Source organism: Salvelinus fontinalis, unplaced genomic scaffold, assembly GCF_029448725.1.
Source record: "Salvelinus fontinalis isolate EN_2023a unplaced genomic scaffold, ASM2944872v1 scaffold_0122, whole genome shotgun sequence".
NCBI lineage: Eukaryota > Metazoa > Chordata > Actinopteri > Salmoniformes > Salmonidae > Salvelinus > Salvelinus fontinalis.
In genome coordinates, this window is record NW_026600331.1 from 292,333 (window position 1) to 315,000 (window position 22,668).

At 39.4% G+C, this 22,668-nt stretch overlaps 1 protein-coding gene across 1 annotated transcript in view; it reads left to right on the plus strand.

Annotated features, from left to right (window-relative positions):
- The first annotated feature begins 1,329 nt into the window (after positions 1 to 1,329).
- LOC129843346 (mucin-1-like) overlaps positions 1,330 to 22,668 on the plus strand; it is a 38,621-nt gene continuing 17,282 nt past the window's right edge. Inside the window, exons 1-2 of the mRNA XM_055911992.1 lie at positions 1,330 to 1,338; positions 2,400 to 2,954. Coding sequence (XP_055767967.1) covers positions 1,330 to 1,338; positions 2,400 to 2,954 — 564 coding nt within the window. The remainder of the gene's footprint in view (positions 1,339 to 2,399; positions 2,955 to 22,668) is intronic.

Sequence of the window (22,668 nt, forward strand, 5' to 3'; positions counted from 1 at the left end):
AGAGCAGAAAGGGAGTGAGAGAGAGGGAGAGAATGAAGGGAGTGAGAGAGAGGGAGCAAGAGAGGGAGAGAGAGAGAGAGAGAGAGAGAAAGAGAGAGAGAGGGGGGGGAGCAAGAGAGAGAGAGAGAGAGCGAGAGAGAGAGGCAGGGAGAGAGAGAGAGAGATGGAGGGAGAGAAGAAAGGGAGGAACAACCAAACGGTCTCTGTTACAACCAGGTAAAGAGACGTCTGGAATATCCAGAGGTAACCTTCCACCACACCTCTGTCACTAAAAGTAAAAACACGCTTCAGCTTTAAAAACACAGCGCAGCTTTAGAAACACGGTGCAGCTTTAAAAACACAGTGCTGCTTGAAAAACACAGTGCAGCTTTAGGAGAGCACTGCTTTAAAAACCCAGTGCATCTTTAGAAGGAGAGTACTGCTTTAAAAACACAGTGCAGCTTTAGAAGGAGAGTACTGCTTTAAAAACACAGTGCAGGTTTAGAATGAGAGCACTGCTTTAAAAACACAGTGCAGCTTTAGGAGAGCACTGCTTTAAAAACATAGTGCATCTTTAGAAGGAGAGCACTGCTTTAAAAACACAGTGCATCTTTAGAAGGAGAGTACTGCTTTAAAAACACAGTGCATCTTTAGAAGGAGAGCACTGCTTTAAAAACACAGTGCAGCTTTAGAAGGAGAGCACTGTTTTAAAAACACAGTGCAGCTTTAGGAGAGCACTGCTTTAAAAACACAGTGCATCTTTAGAAGGAGAGCACTGCTTTAAAAACACAGTGCAGCTTTAGAAGGAGAGCACTGTTTTAAAAACACAGTGCAGCTTTAGGAGAGCACTGCTTTAAAAACACAGCGCAGCTTTAGAAGGAGAGCACCGCTTTAAAAACACAGCGCAGCTTTAGAAGGAGAGTGCAGCAGTACATCTTTGTTGTGACTTCATATCTCTCCTAGTTTGAATTAAAAGACTGGTGATTGGCTGTGAACTACCATTCTCAATAATTCCAGCACAATGTGAAATCCAGTTTATAATACTAGGCTGTACAGAGAGAACCCTATAAATCCATTGCCAGATAGTTATGTTTTATGGTTTCTGACTAAGCTGAGCTACTGTACAGCACCGTGTGGAAAATGGCAGTGGGGAGTTTTATTGGCAAATGAAGTGTGCGAGGGAGGCAGCGCTCTAATGCACTGTCACCTGCCAAAGTCCTGGGCTGCCTGTGTCCCAAATGGCACCTATTCCCTTTATAGTGCACTACTATTGACCAGGGCCCATAGACCAGGACCATTGGGCTCTGGTCAAAAGTTGTTGACTATATAGGCAATAGGGCGCCATTTGGGATGCGTTCAGTGAGCTGAGCACTGCAGCAGTCTCCCTCAGCCTCCGTCTCAGCAGCGCATAGTGAGGCCTTTTATTCACTGTGGATCTCAGTCAAGTCACTCAGTAGTCTCACTGCATTATGCTCACCCCTATTGTTCAGCACACTTGGAGGCCATTTTAGTTTCAATTCACTGGAGGAGGGAGGAAGAGGAAGGGCAGGCAGCTCAACAGTACCTGGATTCATTTGTTTTAGCCTCATAATGTCAGTTATGAGGATAGGTTGATTGGTGCATGATATGTCTTTCATTTGTCAATGTACATGTTCACATAATCACTTATATTATAGACAGAAGTATATTCTATCTAGTCGGTTTCTCTCTCCACGGCAGTGGTGGAAAAAGTACCCACTTGTCATACTTGAGGAAAAGTAAAGATACCTTAATAGAAATTGACGTAAGTAAAAGTGAAAGTCATCCGGTAAAATAGTACTTGAGTAAAAGTCTAAAAGTATTTGGTTTAAATATACTTAAGTATCAACAGTAAAAGTAAAGTATAAATAATAAAAAAAATCCTTATATTGTGCAAACCATATGATACAGTTTTATAGTTTTTTAAATTTACGGATAACCAGAGGCACACTCCAACACCCAGACATAATTTACAAAAGAAGCATCTGTGATTCCGCCAGATCAGAGGCAGTATGGATGACCAGGGCTGTTCTCTTGATAAGTGTGTGAATTGGACCATGCTCCTGTCCTCTTAAGCATTCAAAATGTAACAAGTACTTTTGGGTGTCAGGGAAAATGTATGGAGTAAAAAGTACATTCTTTTCTTTAGGAATGTAGTGAAGTAAAAGTTAAAGTTGTCAAAAATATAAATAGTAAAGTAAAGTACAGATACCCAAAAAATGTTGTACTTTGAAGTGTTTTTACTGAGTTACTTTACACCACTGCTCCACGGTGCTGGTTGTGGCAAGATCCACACATCTTATTGTGTCAGACATGTCAAAGACACACTATACACATGATTTGTTTTGGTTTGCACTGGCATTATGCTAATGTGTCCACACGACAAGCTTTCCACATGACAGGACGTGAGTGAATACTCTCTGAGGCGTGAGACAGTTGTCCAATGGTTGATAGCTAAGCAACAGTTCAGGCAGTCACAAAAGGCTTACAGGCAAACCTCCCACATTCTAAAGGAGGGAGACGGAACCTTCCACATTCTGAAGGAGGGAGATGGAAACTTCCGCATTCTAAAGGAGGGAGATGAAATCTTCCACATTCTGAAGGAGGGAGATGGAACCTCCCACATTCTGAAGGAGGGAGATGGAACCTTCCACATTCTGAAGGAGGGAGATGGAACCTTCCACATTCTGAAGGAGGGAGATGGAATCTTCCACATTCTGAAGGAGGGAGATGGAACCTTCCACATTCTGAAGGAGGGAGATGGAAACTTCCACATTCTGAAGGAGGGAGATGGAAACTTCCACATTCTGAAGGAGGGAGATGGAAACTTCCACATTCTGAAGGAGGGAGATGGAACCTTCCACATTCTGAAGAAGGGAGATGGAACCTTCCACATTCTGAAGGAGGGAGATGGAACCTTCCACATTCTGAAGGAGGGAGATGGAACCTTCCACATTGTAATAAAATGTTTTGTGCTCTTTTTGACTGGAATTGCGCCATTAAAATATGATTTTAGCAGGAGCTCTCTAAAACGTGACCTTCTCCATAGCATGCTCAGTGTCACCCAATCCTTCCACATTCTAAAGGGGTGGAAGATAGAATGATAGAATTCCATTCATGTCATTTGGCTCATCTGTGCTTCCTGATTAAAGGAAAGACTCACCCATTTTGAAAGTTCTGTTGTTTTTGGGGTATCTCTGAGCGATGTTCTGTCGATTCCCAGGGTAATTTCATGTTTTCATGTGTATCTCAGCTCTTGTCCGTCACGTTGGGCAGATATACAGCCAGTAAGACGCCAAACACATCATAATCAGTATGTTAAAATGCATCATATGAAGCAAAACACATCATACCGGCTGTAGATCTGGATGTTGAAAGTTCCATATCTTCAAAACTTGATTGCTGACATGAAAAACATTTTGGGACTAATACCAAAATATAGTTTTTGAGTGGAATTTTCCTTTAACTTTAGTAGGCAGCATCATTTAACAGGACCTATTTAGTTGAAATATGAATTCATCCTTGCCATATATGAGCCCTTGTGTTGTAAAGAGTAATGTCTGTCATATGCAATATTAACATGGCTGATAATAGTCACTCACTGCCTCTCAGATCCCTGTCTTTCAGCTAATGAGGTTAAATTAGCGAGTGAGTTCGGCTCGTAGTTGTAGTTTTCCTCCATTTTGTTACAAACAAGGATTATTGGTAACTGGTACCTCTTTGGACTTGAAGTTCTAGAAAAAGCATATTCTTTCAAATGTGAGAACTATTTTGTGCGATTTAATTTGGAGTATTCTTCCATTTTGTTCAGAACAGCCATGGATGACTGGCATCTCTTTGGAATTGGTTTCATACAGTATATAACATTTTTAAGTGGAAATTACAAACTTTAGAATACTTTTATTAAACCTTGATTACACTACAATTAGCATTTCCTGGTGCACAGGAAAATTCTCTGCGACAACAGAGTGATCAAATGAATCTATCAGATCTGTGTAGGTGTTACATTGTGAAGCATATAGCCATATCTTTTCCTAGGATTTATTTCAGCTGTTGTGTATGGTTTGTGTACATTCAGCCATGGATACCTGTCATCTCTTTGGACTTGACTTTATACAGTATGTTAAGGCATATCTACACGAGATATTCAGAGGTATTCCTATGCAGTATCACTATATTAGCCATGTCCTTTCAGTTATTATGTATGGTTGACCTAGGTTGAGACCGAGGCGGCGAGCTGTCAAGACTAGCTGCTCATTATGACAGACCTTGCTGACCCAGTCTCACTCTGTAAATGGCATGTGGGTAAGAGCTGGAGATGCTACTTTACTGATACATACAATTACCTTTATGAATAAGATAATAACTTGACTGTGAAAGTTAGGATATTTTGTGGTATTTTTCCATTTATGCATGATGCATGATGACAGCACAGTTCATAGTGTTGTAATGCGAGTTGGACAAACACTGAGGTACTAGTTCAATACCTTTATGTTCATGGGAAATGTTCATATCTGCCTGTAAAATGGTTCTCTCGTATGTCCCATGAATAGATCATTGTACGGTTTATGACAGTTTGCCATGTATATGTGTCACCACTAGTTGTAAAAACACACACTTTTAAAGAATACCTTTTTTGTGTCTATGGGAATAGCCCTGTCTGCCGGAAAGATGCTTCTCACATGCAGTATTTGCATGACCTTGAATAGAGAATGTTACGCAGTACGTACTGTAAACGCCCTTGCGTTACATCATCTGAATCAACGTGTAGGTAATGTTTCACAGTTAATCCTCTACTGGGATTATGATGCAGCTCCTCCTCTACTACCAGACAATGCCTAAAACACATTCCATGGGATTTAATAATGAAATGACCTTTTGTGATGTTTTCTATAATATAAAGTAGTACTTACGAATAAACTGCTCATGATGCATGGGCACTCTGGTAAACATGTTTAGGCACTGCCACCAGATACCATTTGTTTTTTGTTTTCATAGAATTTGATTGTAGATGGGATTATATCCAGACAGTACATATTTGGACTTCTCAGAAAAACAGTTGCACATAGCTTCTTAGCCTTTTTTTCAATAAGGATTTTTCCTCATCTTAAATTGGATTTTAACTACCCGAATACAAAGAAATAGACCCCCAACCTTGCTGTTATTGCTGTGTAAAGTCAGCTAATCTGATTCACATAATTACACTGTGCTTCTGTAATTGTCTTGTGACTGAAAAACATAAACAAAACCAGTATTCTTCTGTCAAACCCATGGCCTTTGTGAGATATCTACTGTTGGCTCTATCCTAAATAGCATTATAATAGGTGTACAATAACAGGAATCCTCATCAACATATAATGGGGGGGGGGGGGGAATAATTCAAACACAGCTATAAAAATCTGCTTTCATTGACTAAAGCATATCTACAGTGAACGTTTCATTCTGGAAGCAGTTTGAAGTACTAGCTCCTTGGAAGTTAACCCACAGATCGAGTTCAAATATTTATTCCTACGCACAGATTCTTATTTCTTGCAATCTTATTCATGTTCTTAATTCTAATTCTAAATGGAGAGGGAGAGGGTTTCCATTGCGCCGATTGGAAACGCACTCTGCATTATTTAAGATATGATGATAAATTCATCATTAATATTCGTATACCATTATTTATATGAAATGCAAGTAATGAGGTCTTTTTACATTCCCTGAGGTCCTTAATGCCAATGTCTCTCTTGGGTAGCCACTAAGTCTACTCAACTCAGTCCATTAGAAGTCCATTATACAGCTCAGTCCATTATACAGCTCAGACCATTATACAGCTCAGACCATTATACAGCCTTCACAATTCCATATCGCATTCACTTATATTTGGCTAATTGGCTACTTGTCAACAGTGTACAGGTGTCTTATCTTTATCATTATCCTGGTTTTAAACCTTTATGCCTGTAAATGACAACATGTTGTATTAAAGGACTGTGAAAGAATGCAGACGGCCACCCAAAAAGGACTCCTATTTCAACTCTGAAATAAGAAGGTATGGCCTTGGTTTACCAACAATGCTGGAGTCAAAAAGGAGGGTCACATCTTCATCGGGGTGGAGTTTGACATTTGTACATCATTTGTAACTTTGTACATACTCTCCCTTGCTAACAGTCTTTGTTTGTTGATATTGCTTTCTTGTCCCATTAACATCCGTGTGAGTAGGATGTGACCCCTACTGACAGCATCATTACCTAGTGATTCTAGCTACTGCTGTTGCACTGTGTCATCAGCATAACAACTATGCTTGTGGACGAGGAAGGATCTGTTTTCGTGTCTTTGTGTGTGTGTGTGTGTGTGTGTACATGGATTCATGTATATGTCTGTATCTCTGTGATGTCACAGTTTGCGGTCTCTTTCCTCTCTGAGTTGAGTATTAACACTAAGCAGACCTAAGCTAAATCAGTCTCTGTCCTCTCTGAGTTGAGTATTACCACTAAGCAGACCTAAGCTAAATCAGTCTCTGTCCTCTCTGAGTTGAGTATTACCACTAAGCAGACCTAAGCTAAATCAGTCTCTGTCCTCTCTGAGTTGAGTATAAACACTAAGCAGACCTAAGCTAAATCAGTCTCGTTCCTCTCTGAGTTGAGTATTACCACTAAGCAGACCTAAGCTAAATCAGTCTCGTTCCTCTCTGAGTTGAGTATAAACACTAAGCAGACCTAAGCTAAATCAGTCTCGTTCCTCTCTGAGTTGAGTATTAACACTAAGCAGACCTAAGCTAAATCAGTCTCGTTCCTCTCTGAGTTGAGTATTAACACTAAGCAGACCTAAGCTAAATCAGTCTCGTTCCTCTCTGAGTTGAGTATTAACACTAAGCAGACCTCCTAAATCAAAGGAAGGGCCACTGCTGTGGCTGCTCTTGTTTTCTTTGACTTCAAAAAGGTTGTGATATGAATACGGACTTTGGCAGTAATGAGTCTCTGTAGATCAAGAAGAAGTTTCCGTCTCCTTTTTATACAAACTACGCTTGTTTTATTATTGCCAGCATATGCATAATGCAATACTTACCATCAATTCAGCTTCCTGCTGCTGCTGTTGTTTAGAAAGACATACAGTACACCCCGTCTTGGAAAAAAAGGAACAATGAGTAGAAACAATTTTCCACCCATTATTCACAATGTCTATTTTCGTTGGACATAGTAAAGTGGAGTTATGGTAGAGTTTTGGTGTCAGTATGGTTCCTTAGTAGTGTATTCCATTGGATGGATATAGTTAGTTCTGCAGTATGAATAGATTTAGTAAAATCCATTAAACCTCGAGCCAGCTTCAGTGTGTTGGCCTTAACATACACTACCTGTTAGATACTGCTGCACTGTCGGATCTAGAAGCGATAGTATTTTGCTACACTCGCAATAACACCTGCTAACCATGTGTATGTGACCAATAACATTTGATTTGATTTGAGAGCCTTCAGAAAGTATTCATACCCCTTGACTTATTCCACATTTTGTTGTGTTACAGCCTGAATTCAAAATGATTTAAATAAAATGTTAAAAAATCACCCATCTACACACAATACAATAAAATGACAAAGTAAAAACATATATTTTTTAATGTTTGCAAATGTATTGAAAAATGAAGTACAGAAAAATATAATTTGCATAAGTATTCACACCCCTGAGTCAATACATGTTAGAATCCCCTTTGGCAGCGATTACAGCTGTGAGTCTTTCTGGGTGAGTCTCTAAGAGCTTTGCACACCTGGATTGTACAATATTTCTCTGTCAAGTTGGTTGTTGATCATTGCTAGACAGCCATTTTCAAGTATATCTGTAACTAGGCCACTCGGGAACATTCAATGTAGTCGTGCTAAGCAACTCCAGTATACGTATATTTGGTCTTGTGTTTTAGGTTATTGTCCTGCTGACAGGTGAATTTGTATTCCAGTGTCTGTTGGAAAGCAGACTGAACCGTGTTTTCCTCTAGAATTTTGCCTGTGCTTAGCTCTATTCCGTTTATTTTTATTCTGAAAAACTTCATAGACCTTGCCGAATACAAGCATACCCATAACATAATGCAGCCACCACCATGCTTTAAAAAATGATAGAGTGGTACTCAGTGATGTGTTGTGTTGGATTTGATCCAAACATAACACTTTGATATTCCGGACAAAAAGTAAATTTCTTTGCCACATTTTTTGCAGTATTACTTTAGTGCCTTGTTGCAAACAGGATGCATGTTTTAGAATATGTTTTATTCTGTTCAGGCTTCCTTCTTTTCACTCTATCAATTAGTTTAGTATTTTGGAGTAACTACAATGTTGTTGATCCATCCTCAGTTTTGTCCTTTTGTCTTTTCCTTCCTCTCCAGTAACTGAGTTAGGAACGACGTCTGTATTTTTGTAGTGACTGGGTGTATTGATACACCATCCAAATTATAATTAATAACTTCACCATTCTCAAAGGGATATTCAATTTTTTTTTTTGAATCTACCAATAGGTGCTCTTCTTTCCAAGGCATTGGAAAACCTCCCTTTGTGGTTGAATCTGTGTTAGAAATTCCCTGCTCAACTGAGGAACCTTACAGATAATTGCATGTGTGGGGTACAGAGATGAGGTAGTCATTTAAAAATGTTAAACACTATTATTGCATGCAGAATAAGTCCAATGAGTCTATGACTCAATGGGTTAAAAGTACTGAACCGCTGGGCTGAGGCGTCACTACAGCCTGGGTTTCGAAACCCAGGCAGTGTTAAAACCGGCCATGACCTGGGAGACCCATAGGACGGCGCACAATTGGCCCAGTGTCGTCGGGTAGGGGAGGGTTTGGCCGTTGTGGCTTTCCATGGCTCATTGTGCTCTAGCGACTCCTTGTGGCAGGGCCGGGCGCCTGCAAGCTGACTCCAGTCATCAGTTGAACGATGTTTCCTCCGACACATCGGTGCGGCCGACATCTGGGTTGTTAATAAGATGTGGGCGGCCAGGCGGGTCATGTCTGGAGGACGCAGGACTCGACCTTCGCCTCTCCCGAGCCCATTGAGGAGTTGCAATGATGAGCCAAGGGACCTGATTGGAGGAGAAAACAGGGTTAAACAGATACCCTTGTGGCCGTGTCACCCTGAACACGTGTCACCCTGAACACGCCTTTTCAGGGTCCAGCCTGGTCAGTACTGGGAGGGGAGACCACCTGGGACTACCATGTGCCATAAGATAGAAAAATAAAAGAGTCCATGCAACTGAACAAAAATATAAACGCAACATGCAACAATTTAAACGTTTTTACTGAGTTACAGTTCATTTAAGTCAATTAGTACAATTAAATAAATTCATTAGGCCCTAATCTATGGATTTCACATGAATGTGCAGGGCCCCAGCCATGAGTGGGCCTGGTAAGGCATACGTTCGCCCAACTGGGAGCCCCCCAGTTGAGAAATTAACATTAAATTGTCTGATAACACTTCTGGTCAACAGTCCTGCAGTAAGCATTCCAATTGCACGATTCCTCACCGAGCACACGGTGTACTTGTGTAATGATCATGCTGTTTAATCAGCTTCTTGATATACCACACCTGTGATGTGGATGGATTATCTTGACAAAGGATATAAACACATTTCTGCACAAAATTTGAGATAAATAATTTATTTTGGTGTATGGAACATTTCAGGGATCTTTTATTTCAGTTAATGAAACAGTGTATTATGTGACTTGTTAAAGCAAAGTTTTACTCCTGAACATATTTAGGCTTGCCATAACAAAGGGGCTGAATACTTATTGACTCAAGACATTTCAGCTTTAGATTTTTTATTAATTTGTAAAAATGTCTAAAAACATCATTCCAGTTTGACATTATGGGGTATTGTGTGTTAACCAGTAACATTATGGGGTATTGTGTGTAGATCAGTGACATTATGGGGTATTGTGTGTAGATCAGTAACATTATGGGGTATTTTGTGTAGATCAGTAACATTATGGGCTATTGTGTGTAGATCAGTAACATTATGGGGTATTGTGTGTTAATCAGTAACATTATGGGGTATTTTGTGTAGATCAGTAACATTATGGGGTATTATGTGTTAATCAGTAACATTATGGGGTATTGTGTGTAGATCAGTAACATTATGGGGTATTGTGTGTTATTCAGTGACACTATGGGGTATTGTGTGTAGATCAGTAACATTATGGGGTATTGTGTGTAGATCAGTAACATTATGGGGTATTGTGTGTTAATCAGTGACATTATGGGGTATTGTGTGTAGATCAGTAACATTATGGGGTATTGTGTGTTAATCGGTAACATTATGGGGTATTGTGTGTTAATCAGTAACATTATGGGGTATTGTGTGTTAATCAGTAACATTATGGGGTATTGTGTGTAGATCAGTAACATTATGGGGTATTGTGTGTTATTCAGTGACATTATGGGGTATTGTGTGTTGATCAGTAACATTATGGGGTATTGTGTGTTAATCAGTAACATTATTTGGTATTGTGTGTAGATCAGTAACATTATGGGGTATTGTGTGTAGATCAGTAACATTATGGGGTATTGTGTGTTAATCAGTAACATTATGGGGTATTGTGTGTAGATCAGTGACATTATGGGGTATTGTGTGTTATTCAGTGACATTATGGGGTATTGTGTGTAGATCAGTAACATTATGGGGTATTGTGTGTTAATCAGTAACATTATGGGGTATTGTGTGTAGATCAGTAACATTATGGGGTATTGTGTGTTAATCAGTGACACTATGGGGTATTGTGTGTAGATCAGTAACATTATGGGGTATTGTGTGTAGATCAGTAACATTATGGGGTATTGTGTGTTAATCAGTGACATTATGGGGTATTGTGTGTAGATCAGTAACATTATGGGGTATTGTGTGTTAATCAGTGACATTATGGGGTATTGTGTGTAGATCAGTAACATTATGGGGTATTGTGTGTAGATCAGTAACATTATGGGGTATTGTGTGTAGGCCAGTGACAAAAACATCTAAATGGAATCCATGTTAAGTTAAGGCTGTAACACAACAACATGTGGAATAAGTCAAGAATCCTTTCTGAAGACACTGTATATACAGTATATTCTCTGAGCCATGAATCCATGTCTTGTTGGGATAATACCTAGTCCTATAAATGTATATCTCAGACAACCCTGGAACAAATCTGTCCTCCTGGCAAGCGCCGACCTTGTCCAAAACCATACTATAACTCTCCTACTATGAGTTTAATATAGCACTGCATTTTATAATAGTTGAGAAAGCCAGATTCTGTATTCTCCTTAAACTGGTGAAAATAAATTGTGCTTGAGTCAATAACCAACCATTCCGGCTTTTAGCCGCCCCACCATCTACGTAACTGCCTGTCCCTGTTCCTGCATTTCAGCTGAGTCAGAGGCCGCGTCCCAAATGGCACTCCATTCCCTATGTATGTGCACCACCGTTGACCAGGGGGCTCATAGGGCTCTGGTCAAAAGTAGTGCACTGTATAGGAAATAGGGTGCCATTATGGACGCAGAGAGTTTCTGCACTGCTGTCAGCAGGCGGCAATTACAGTCCACAGCACAGAAGTCAGTCGAGACATTTGCATGATCATCCAGTAGCAGAAAACCAGGCAAATGAGACTGTCACTCAGAGGCTGTTTATGTCACGTCAAATCCAATCTGTACTCAAGGGGCCTTGGGTTGTGAAATGTTTCTTATTGATACCTCCTCTATATCTCTCTGTAGCTCTGTAGGGTATGAGCAGCCAGCACCATTATGCAGACATCAGCGATCATGCTAGGTTCATTTTACAATCTAGGCCAGACAGTGTAATGTAAGTATCACACACTTGCAGTCCTGAGGAGGTTAGGATCATAGGACGATGCAGGACTTGAAGTATAGTAGGTTGTCATTGCAGATGTAGTATCTTCATTTAAGCAAGTATGATACCGCAGGAAAATAATCCTGCAGCAACAGGAAATGTGAATTATTTTGTGGGGATTATCATTTATGTCGTTTTTTTTATGGGGTTGAGTCATTTTTTGTTACGACAAATCAAGTCTGGCATTTTAGAGTGAAAATGTGAAACTTTAGAAGTATTTTTAAACCTTTATATACACTACAAGTTTGCATTTCATGCTGTGCAGGAAAATTCTCAGCAACAAAAGAGTGATTAAATTAAGATCTGTTCAATGTAGCTTCTTCCGCTTCTGAGATGCCCAGGAGTTCTATAAAGGCTAGACTGTGTATCACCATTATATTATGTGATTGGAGGTTGCTTGAGGTTGCTCATAATACGGACCTTAATGCTCGAGGATCCTCAAGTTTAGATCTTTGGGTGGCAACAAGCTTAGGTTAAGAAGTGCTGCCTTAAGCAGTGTTAATGTAAGTGTTAAAACACTAAGCAGTGTTAATGTAAGTGTTAAAACACTAAGCAGTGTTAATGTAGGGGTTAAAACACTAAGCAGTGTTAATGTAAGGGTTAAAACACTAAGCAGTGTTACTGTAAGGGTTAAAACACTAAGCAGTGTTAATGTAAGTGTTAAAACACTAAGCAGTGTTAATGTAAGTGTTAAAACACTAAGCAGTGTTAATGTAAGTGTTAAAACACTAAGCAGTGTTAATGTAAGGGTTAAAACACTAAGCAGTGTTAATGCAAGGATTAAAACACTAAGCAGTGTTAATGTAAATGTTAAAACACTAAGCAGTGTTAATGTAAGTGTTAAAACACTAAGCAGTGTTAATGTAAGGATTAAAACACTAAGCAGTGTTAATGTAGGGGTTAAAACACTAAGCAGTGTTAATGTAAGTGTTAAAACACTAAGCAGTGTTAATGTAAGTGTTAAAACACTAAGCAGTGTTAATGTAAGTGTTAAAACACTAAGCAGTGTTAATGTAAGGGTTAAAACACTAAGCAGTGTTAATGTAGGGGTTAAAACACTAAGCAGTGTTAATGTAAGGGTTAAAACACTAAGCAGTGTTAATGTAAGTGTTAAAACACTAAGCAGTGTTAATGTAAGGATTAAAACACTAAGCAGTGTTAATGTAAGGGTTAAAACACTAAGCGCTGTTAATGTAGGGGTTAAAACACTAAGCAGTGTTACTGTAAGGGTTAAAACACTAAGCAGTGTTACTGTAAGGATTAAAACACTAAGCAGTGTTAATGTAAGGATTAAAACACTAAGCAGTGTTAATGTAAGGATTAAAACACTAAGCAGTGTTAATGTAAGGGTTAAAACACTAAGCAGTGTTAATGTAAATGTTAAAACACTAAGCAGTGTTAATGTAAGGATTAAAACACTAAGCAGTGTTACTGTAAGGGTTAAAACACTAAGCAGTGTTAATGTAAGGGTTAAAACACTAAGCAGTGTTAATGTAAGGGTTAAAACACTAAGCGCTGTTAATGTAGGGGTTAAAACACTAAGCAGTGTTAATGTAAGGGTTAAAACACTAAGCGCTGTTAATGTAGGGGTTAAAACACTAAGCAGTGTTACTGTAAGGGTTAAAACACTAAGCAGTGTTACTGTAAGGATTAAAACACTAAGCAGTGTTAATGTAAGGATTAAAACACTAAGCAGTGTTAATGTAAGGATTAAAACACTAAGCAGTGTTAATGTAAGGATTAAAACACTAAGCAGTGTTACTGTAAGGGTTAAAACACTAAGCAGTGTTAATGTAGGGGTTAAAACACTAAACAGTGTTAATGTAAGGGTTAAAACACCAAACAGTGGTAATGTAAGGGTTAAATCACTAAGCAGTGTTAATGTAAGGGTTAAATCACTAAGCAGTGTTAATGTAAATGTTAAAACACTAAGCAGTGTTAATGTAAGGATTAAAACACTAAGCAGTGTTACTGTAAGGGTTAAAACACTAAGCAGTGTTACTGTAAGGATTAAAACACTAAGCAGTGTTAATGTAAGGGTTTAAACACTAAGCAGTGTTACTGTAAGGATTAAAACACTAAGCAGTGTTAATGTAGGGGTTAAAACACTAAGTAGTGTTAATGTAAGGGTTAAAACACTAAGCAGTGTTAATGTAAGGGTTAAAACACTAAGCAGTGTTAATGTAAGGATTAAAACACTAAGCAGTGTTACTGTAAGGGTTAAAACACTAAGCAGTGTTACTGTAAGGATTAAAACACTAAGCAGTGTTAATGTAAGGGTTTAAACACTAAGCAGTGTTAATGTAAGGATTAAAACACTAAGCAGTGTTAATGTAAGGGTTTAAACACTAAGCAGTGTTAATGTAAGGGTTAAAACACTAAGCAGTGTTAATGTAAGGGTTAAAACACTAAACAAGTGTTATCGAATGTGATTATGAATATTATCACAGAAATGATCAGGAAACAAACCCCCAAAGTGGGACTGAATATTTCAACTGAAGCCCTTATAGTTACACTGCCAATCCATCCAGTTGGCTCAGTTAGATTACGCCCAGCATGGTGTGGGTACAAAGAAACACTAGTTCAAAACTTACAGAGAAAATTCATTCATTCAGAAAGCAGAAACATTAGGAGTAATGAGGATATGAATAATTAATATTTGAACTGTGTGGAGTACACAAGCATTCACTGTGATATGAAAACCATTGGTGACATACTAAAAAATAACATTGTGCTGTATGTTTTATTCATTAGGACCACAAAGGCGTTTAGATTAAAAGTTGTTCATATACTGAGCTTGACTTAAGACGTAAACAAAATAAAGAAAAAAAGTAAAGAAACACATCAAAGAATATCAATACACACATTCCAAGGCTAGGCCTCTTAGTTCCAGTAAAGGGGAATCTTAACGCTACAGCATACAAGATCATTCTGTGCTTCCAACTTTGTGGTAACAGTTTGCTAAAGGCCCTTTCCTGTTTCAACATCACAATGCCCATGTGCAGAAAGATCCATACAGAAATGGTTTGTTGAGATTGATGTGGAAGAATTTGACTGGCCTGCACAGAGCCCTGACCTCAACCCCATCGAACACCTTTGGGATGAATTGGAACGCCAACTGCTAGCCAGGCCTAATCGCCCAACATCTGTGCCCGACCTCACTTGTGGCTGAATGGAAGAAAGTCACCGCAGCAATGTTCCAACATCTAGTGGAAAGCCTTCCCAGAAGAGTGGAGGCTGTTATAGCAGCAAAGGTGGGGACCAACGTCATATTAATGACCATGATTTCGGCTATATAAAAAACACCATGTATTCAGTATATTGAATGGAATTTAGACTATAATAAAACATCATGTATTCAGTAAATGTTGGACGAGCAGGTGTCATGTAGTGTAAGTGGTGTATATTATGATATTATTTTACAGGAATTGTTCATTTGGTTACTAGCAGTCTCCAGTAGAGTGTTAGTCTTGATATGGGTTGTTTGAACACCACAGTGTACACATGCCTATAGATATGCCAAAACCTACTTCAATGGCTGAGATATTTCAAGAGTAAGTAATTTACTTTCTCTGAAGTTTGAGTTCTCACCTTTCTTTTGGCTTCAACACCTTAGCACTCTCCCAGAATCCATTTGGTCCTTTACCAGCCATGGATCTTTCCTTCAGTAAGGCTACATCCAGGGATTAATCCCTTCACCTGCAGATACTATCCTTCTATCCTACTTATAAACAGCAGGCGATGCCTGGATCTCAGCATTTCCAATATGCTTCTTCAGACTCTTTTATCCTCCAAAGCTGCTTACAGTACAGTGAGTACATACATTTATAGTATGTGTGTCTGATCACTGCGGGAATTGAACCCGCAACCTTTTACCAACTGAGCCATAAAGGACCACTAAATGTTAATCCACCTGGGTACCACACACAGAGCCGGGTCGGCCACAAGTCATTCAGGGACAGCACCGGCAGCAGCCGTCAGACAGTGCCAGCCTGGGTCCAAGGAGCTACACTCCTTTCAGAAGTAATTATTTGGAATTATTCGGTAGCGGTGCAGCATTGTCCCTGTCCTTGCCCCGACCAACGTCTGCTTTCTCAGGGGTCAACTCACGGGTGGCCGGGCAGGGTGTATGGATGACTGCTCTGTTCTGCCACTAAACTCTCTTCCACTGCAATACACTCACCTCACAGGCTGAGATTTGGAATAGAAGTGCTGATCTAGGATCCGTTTTGCTCTTTAGATTATAATGAATAAGATTACATGGACAAGGGGGGCCTGATCCTAGATCAAAATATTATTTGCCATTTCACAGTCTTCAGGTGAAATTTCACTATTCAACTGAACGTGCAGGGACAAATTATTTACAATAGAAGAGCTGATCTCGGATTAGTTGTGCTCTCACAAGGTATAACATGATATGGACAAGGGGTAACTGATCCTAGACCAGCTCTCCTACTCTGAGTGGCTTTCTGAATATAGGCTTTGGCTTTGCCAGTTCACATTTTCTCAAGGTGAAATGTAAGGACAAATAATGTGTAAGGACACATGATTCATTGTCTTTCCTTCTGTTGTCGAATTGCCCCCTCCCTCCTCTCTTCCTCCCCCTGTTTTAGAATGTGAATACTGTTGACGAAAGGCACTCATGCAGCCAGGTTAATGAGCTAGTAAATTGGCCCAATTATGTTCCGTTGCTTTTTTTGTTTATGCCCTCCAAAAGCAGTTGATGTTTGACGTGAAGGCGCTCTGAAGAGGGAGGGGAAACAATAAGCTATGAAACAAAATGGCTGCCCTCTCCAAAGTAAGATGGCAAATATTCTGCTACAATAATATACGTTTACACTACAGCACATAGTTTTGGTTAATTTGACCCTAAGGTGTTACAGAATTAGCTGTCTACCCAAACTCAGTGTACATTGTACACAACGCCATACAACACAAACATACAGTACATTTGACTGTAAAATTAGGACATTTCAAGCGGCAATCTCCAGTTGCTACATCCTTTTTTGGACTTATAAATAACGACATATACCGATTGATTCTTGAGAATTATAATTTATAAAAGCCTCATGAGCTTAGTCCATCTGTCATACCCCATCAGAACCCAAAATAGAAGCTTGTTTTACTACAATGTACGTCAACTTTGCAAATATAACACTGTTTAGCCTAAAGACAAGGTTAGAACTACACATTTGATATCATGGATGGTCAGTCCTTGCATCCATAGCTCTGTGTATGAATTTGAGAGTGGTTACATTTCTCCATCCCCGTCCTTCAGCGTTTTACCAAAATGTTGTTATTGTTTTAACTGCAGATTGGCCCCTTATGAAGTGACAAAACATCAACCCTCCTTTCACAGAGAAACCATCAGATGCTTTCAACAATCACGTCTCAACTTGAATCAACTGTTTATCTAACATTAGGTTGATAGGGACGTAGTCAATCTGTGAATAGCAAATATTTATAATGACAAAACGGTGCACTTCAGAAAGATGTCCTCTCTCCACCACTGGAAGGGGTTTGTGTATCTAGCAACTGGTAAACAAGCAGTATGAAACTAGGATGAATCTGTGTTTTAGGTTCTGGGTCTGCATCGAGACCTTTGACTCATCTGGATTAAAACCCAGGGGGATTTATTTGCACTATGAATTAAACCTAAGCCTTACATGTTATCAGTGTATAAAGAGACTACAGTGGTACTATGAATAGGTTATCTTGTTTTCTCATGAATTACATTATGATGTTTTGATATAGCCTAAATTCCCTTCAGTATACTGAATACATGATGTTTTGATATAGACTAAATTCCCTTCAATATACTGAATACATGATGTTTTGATATAGTCTAAATTCCCTTCAATATACTGAATACATGATGTTTTGATATAGACTAAATTCCCTTCAATATACTGAATACATGATGTTTTGATATAGACTAAATTCCCTTCAATATACTGAATACATGATGTTTTGATATAGACTAAATTCCCTTCAATATACTGAATACATGATGTTTTGATATAGACTAAATTCCTTCAGTATACTGAATACATTATGTTTTGATATAGCCTAAATTCCCTTCAGTATACTGAATACATGATGTTTTGATATAGACTAAATTCCCTTCAATATACTGAATACATGATGTTTTGATATAGACTAAATTCCCTTCAGTATACTGAATACATGATGTTTTGATATAGACTAAATTCCCTCAGTATACTGAACACATGATGTTTTGATATAGACTAAATTCCCTTCAGTATACTGAACACATAAGGCAATGTAAATAAGAGGTGTCTTCCTCTAATGAGTTAGAACCAAATGATTATTGACAGGCATGCCTGGATTGACACACTGGATCGTGCAACATTGGCCCTTTTTATTATTTTCAAAATCATTCAAGCTCTAATAATTTGGTTGTTGATCATTGCTAGACAACCATATTCAGGTCTTGCTAGACAACCATATTCAGGTCTTGCTAGACAACCATATTCAGGTCTTGCTAGACAACCATATTCAGGTCTTGCTAGACAACCATATTCAGGTCTTGCTAGACAACCATATTCAGGTCTTTCCAGACAACCATATTCAGGTCTTGCTAGACAACCATATTCAGGTCTTGCTAGACAACCATATTCAGGTCTTGCTAGACAACCATATTCAGGTCTTGCTAGACAACCATATTCAGGTCTTGCTAGACAACCATATTCAGGTCTTGCTAGACAACCATATTCAGGTCTTGCTAGACAACCATATTCAGCTCTTGCTAGACAACCATATTCAGGTCTTGCTAGACAACCATATTCAGGTCTTGCTAGACAACCATATTCAGGTCTTGCTAGACAACCATATTCAGCTCTTGCTAGACAACCATATTCAGGTCTTGCTAGACAACCATATTCAGGTCTTGCTAGACAACCATATCCAGGTCTTGCCAGACAACCATATTCAGGTCTTGCTAGACAACCATATTCAGGTCTTGCCAGACAACCATATTCAGGTCTTGCTAGACAACCATATTCAGGTCTTGCTAGACAACCATATTCAGGTCTTGCCAGACAACCATATTCAGGTCTTGCTAGACAACCATATTCAGGTCTTGCTAGACAACCATATTCAGGTCTTGCTAGACAACCATATTCAGGTCTTGCTAGACAACCATATTCAGGTCTTGCTAGACAACCATATTCAGGTCTTGCTAGACAACCATATTCAGGTCTTGCTAGACAACCATATTCAGGTCTTGCTAGACAACCATATTCAGGTCTTGCTAGACAACCATATTCAGGTCTTGCCATAGATTTTCAAGTAGATTTAGGTAAAAACATTAATTGTTGTCTTGGTAACCAACTCCAGTGTAGATTTGGCCTTGTGTTTTAGGCTCTTATCCAATTAAAATTGATGTATTCTGACGTTTTTATGAATAACTGACATAGACAGATTAGTATTTTGGTATGATTTTACGTTATTATCAGTAATAACATAGCTTTTATCAGTGTTTGTACTTTAGCCGTTTATTTAGTGTACCACTTTCAAATGGGCAATGTATGAAGCTATCATAGTTAACGTTTATTATTTATAAACAGCTGTTATTTAAGAGTAGTGTTGTTTTGTAGACAAAGGAGCTGCACTGAAGTCATTGTTTAATTCATATAACGTTCTGTAGGCCTACTATTGAAAGGAGATGGCAAATATGAAGGCTGCTCGAGCTAGTTTGCATCTTCTAATGTAAACAAATTGTCATTTTGTCTCCCTCAAGTGCATATAGGTAGTTTATGCCCCACACTGTTATTTGTCTCTGAAAATTAAATGCCAACAAGAGAGACCTTGGAATATTCATGAATATCTTTGTTTCTAATAACTAGTCTTTCGCCAGGCCTCTATTCAATTGGCATTAGCAGATGATGTAACAGACTTTACAAACAACATTGTTGTAAATTTTGTTGGCTTATTTGTTGCTAATGTAACCTTGCCTGAGACCTGAAGACTTCTCACCAAGCTAATGCTTTAGCTAAGCAGGCTAACGACGTCTCGCCGCACACAGGAAACCCAGGCTCAAAATCCCAGTCAACCACACTACTGTAACACTCTTTGAGCTTTACAATTTAATGCACATCTTCACCCAGCTGCCTCCTTCTGCTTTGTGTTAGGGGATGGCCTTACTGTGAGTTATGAAACAAATACATAATGTACCATTTTCCTGTGGTGACACACTGTTGTGCCAAATTGTCCTCTTAAGCACTCTGTCTTCTACAGTGCTGTGAAAAATGAGAAACCGCTCCTGGCACCTAAATCACATCAAGAATGGTCATCTTAAACGGTGGGGGTACGTCCCCAATAGCGCCCTACTCCCCACGGGCCCTGGTTGAAAGTAGTGCACTATGTAGGGAATAGAGTGCCATCTTAGATGCAGACTGGGATTTTTTTTTTTTTATTGCCTAGCAAATGAAATGATTTACATGAATGATGTATGTATATTATGCATTCCTCCTTATCATAGAGGAACGTCTTGATGAGTTGCACTATTTAGCGTTCCCTTTGAGGTAAATTCATGTCAATTTAAGTGATGCTCAAGCAGCGAGATGTGTTGTTAGTGCAGGTCTCTAGGGAACGTTTATCCCCTGTGTGCGACTCGGTGGAAAGTGTGTTATTTAGCCCCAGAGATTAAATCTTCAGTATGAATAGCAGAATAACATTTAATTTGATGTGCTGCTGCTGCTCTACGAAATCCCAGCTCGTTGGCGTAGTCGAGATAAAAGCATTTTGTGTTTTATATTGTTGCTGCCTCCCTGCCTGCCTGTGAGCCATGTTGTTATCTGAGATATGTAGTCGGATCTGTTTGCCTTATAAAATAAATCTCATTCAGATAGATTTACCAGCTCATTTGATAAGTGACTGTTGTGGGGTCAATGGGGTTTTGTACATTTATGCCTGACTAACAATCTGAGGAACTTTAGATTGTTGTGAATAGCGGTTGCTCGTACAAACTACCTAAAGAGGCACCTGGAGCGGAGTGTAGACAAGCACAAGACAGGTGAAACAGATCAGGGTGTCACAATTAAGTGATAATGTCTGAGAAGCTGCGGTTCATAGCATATATTGGCACAGGTGTTGTAGTGTGAAAAGTATTGCTGATTTAACATCTCATTTCATATGTGTCTGTCACAGGTAAATGGATACATGTATGCTACTCTGACTGTCCAGTGATCGTGAGGTTGATATTTGCTCATCCAAACTATCTAAAGAGATTAAAGGAGTAATCCATGATATTCACAGCTGTGAATAGGTTAAATGGGACAATCTGTGATATTCACAAACACTTAAAGGTAAATGCAAAATGAACTGCAAATCAGAGAAATGTTTTTACCTGTATAATTATATTCTATACATGTGCATAACTCATATTTGTAGCGCTGTGTGCAGAAGAGCACGTTATATAAGCCATCAACATGGTATATAGAGATACGTAGTTATCAACAGGTATCATCACCTGACATACAAATTAATGGTATTATAGAAAGGTCAGCTATAACATACAATACTTAGTCAGAAATAACTATAATTTCTGACAATCCATGATAGGCTTCTAATACAATACCAGCCTGTAGTGAGGACACCCTCTATTACAATACTAGACTGGGAGCAGGACACTTATCCTGTAGTGAGGAAATCCTCTATAAGCATTACCAGGAACTTCAAGTCTGCAGGTACACTAAATGACCAAAAGTATGTGGACACCTGCTCATCCAACATGTCTTTCCAAAATCAGGGCATTAATATGGAGTTGGTCCCCCCTTTGCCGTTATAACATGCCTCCACTTCTAGGAAGGCTTTCCACTAGATGTTGGAACATTGCTGCGGGGACTTGCTTCCGTTCAGCCACAAGCGCATTAGAAAGATCGGGCACTGATGTTGGGCGATTAGGCCTGGCTCGCAGTCGGCATCCCAATTCATCCCAAAGGTGTTCGATGGTGTTGAGGTCAGGGCTCTGTGCAGGCCAGTCAAGTTCTTCCACATCCTTCTCCACAAACCATTTCTGTATGGACCTTGCTTCCTGCACATGGGCATGGTCATGCTGAAACATGGAAGGGCCTTCCCCAAACTGTTGCCACAAAGTTGCAAGAACAGAATTGTCTAGAATGTCATTGTATGCTGTAGCATTACGATTTCCCTTCACTGGAACTAAGAGGACAACACTGACCATGAAAAACATCCCCAGACCATTGATCCTGCTCCACCAAACTTTACAGTTGGCACTATGCATTCGGGCATGTAGCGTTCTCTTGGCATCCGCTAAACCCAGATTCGTCCGTCCAATGGTGATGAGCTTTACACCCTTCCAGCCAACACTTGACATTTGTCATGATGACCTTAGGCTTGTGTGCGGCTGCTCTGCCATGGAAACCCATTTCATGAAGCTCCCGACGAACAGATATTGTGCTGACGTTGCTTTCAGAGGCAATTTGGAACTCAGCAATGAATGTTGCAACCGAGGAAGTATGTTTTTGAGGCGTTACCTGGGAAGCTCTAGCAGAGAAGAAATGAGAGGAACTGACTTGTTGGAAAGGTGACATCCTATAACGGTGCCACATTGAAATTGACTGAGCTCTTCAGTAAGGCCATTCTACTGCCAGTGTTTGTCTATGGAGATTGCATGGATGTGTGCTCAATTCCATACACCTGTCAGCAACGGGTGTGGCTGGAATAGCCAAATCCAGGGGTGTCCACATACTTTTGTTTAAATAGTGTATAATGCATTATGATCCAGTTATAATGCATGGTAAGACTTATCAAGCATGAATGGATGTATTATAATCCTTTTTAG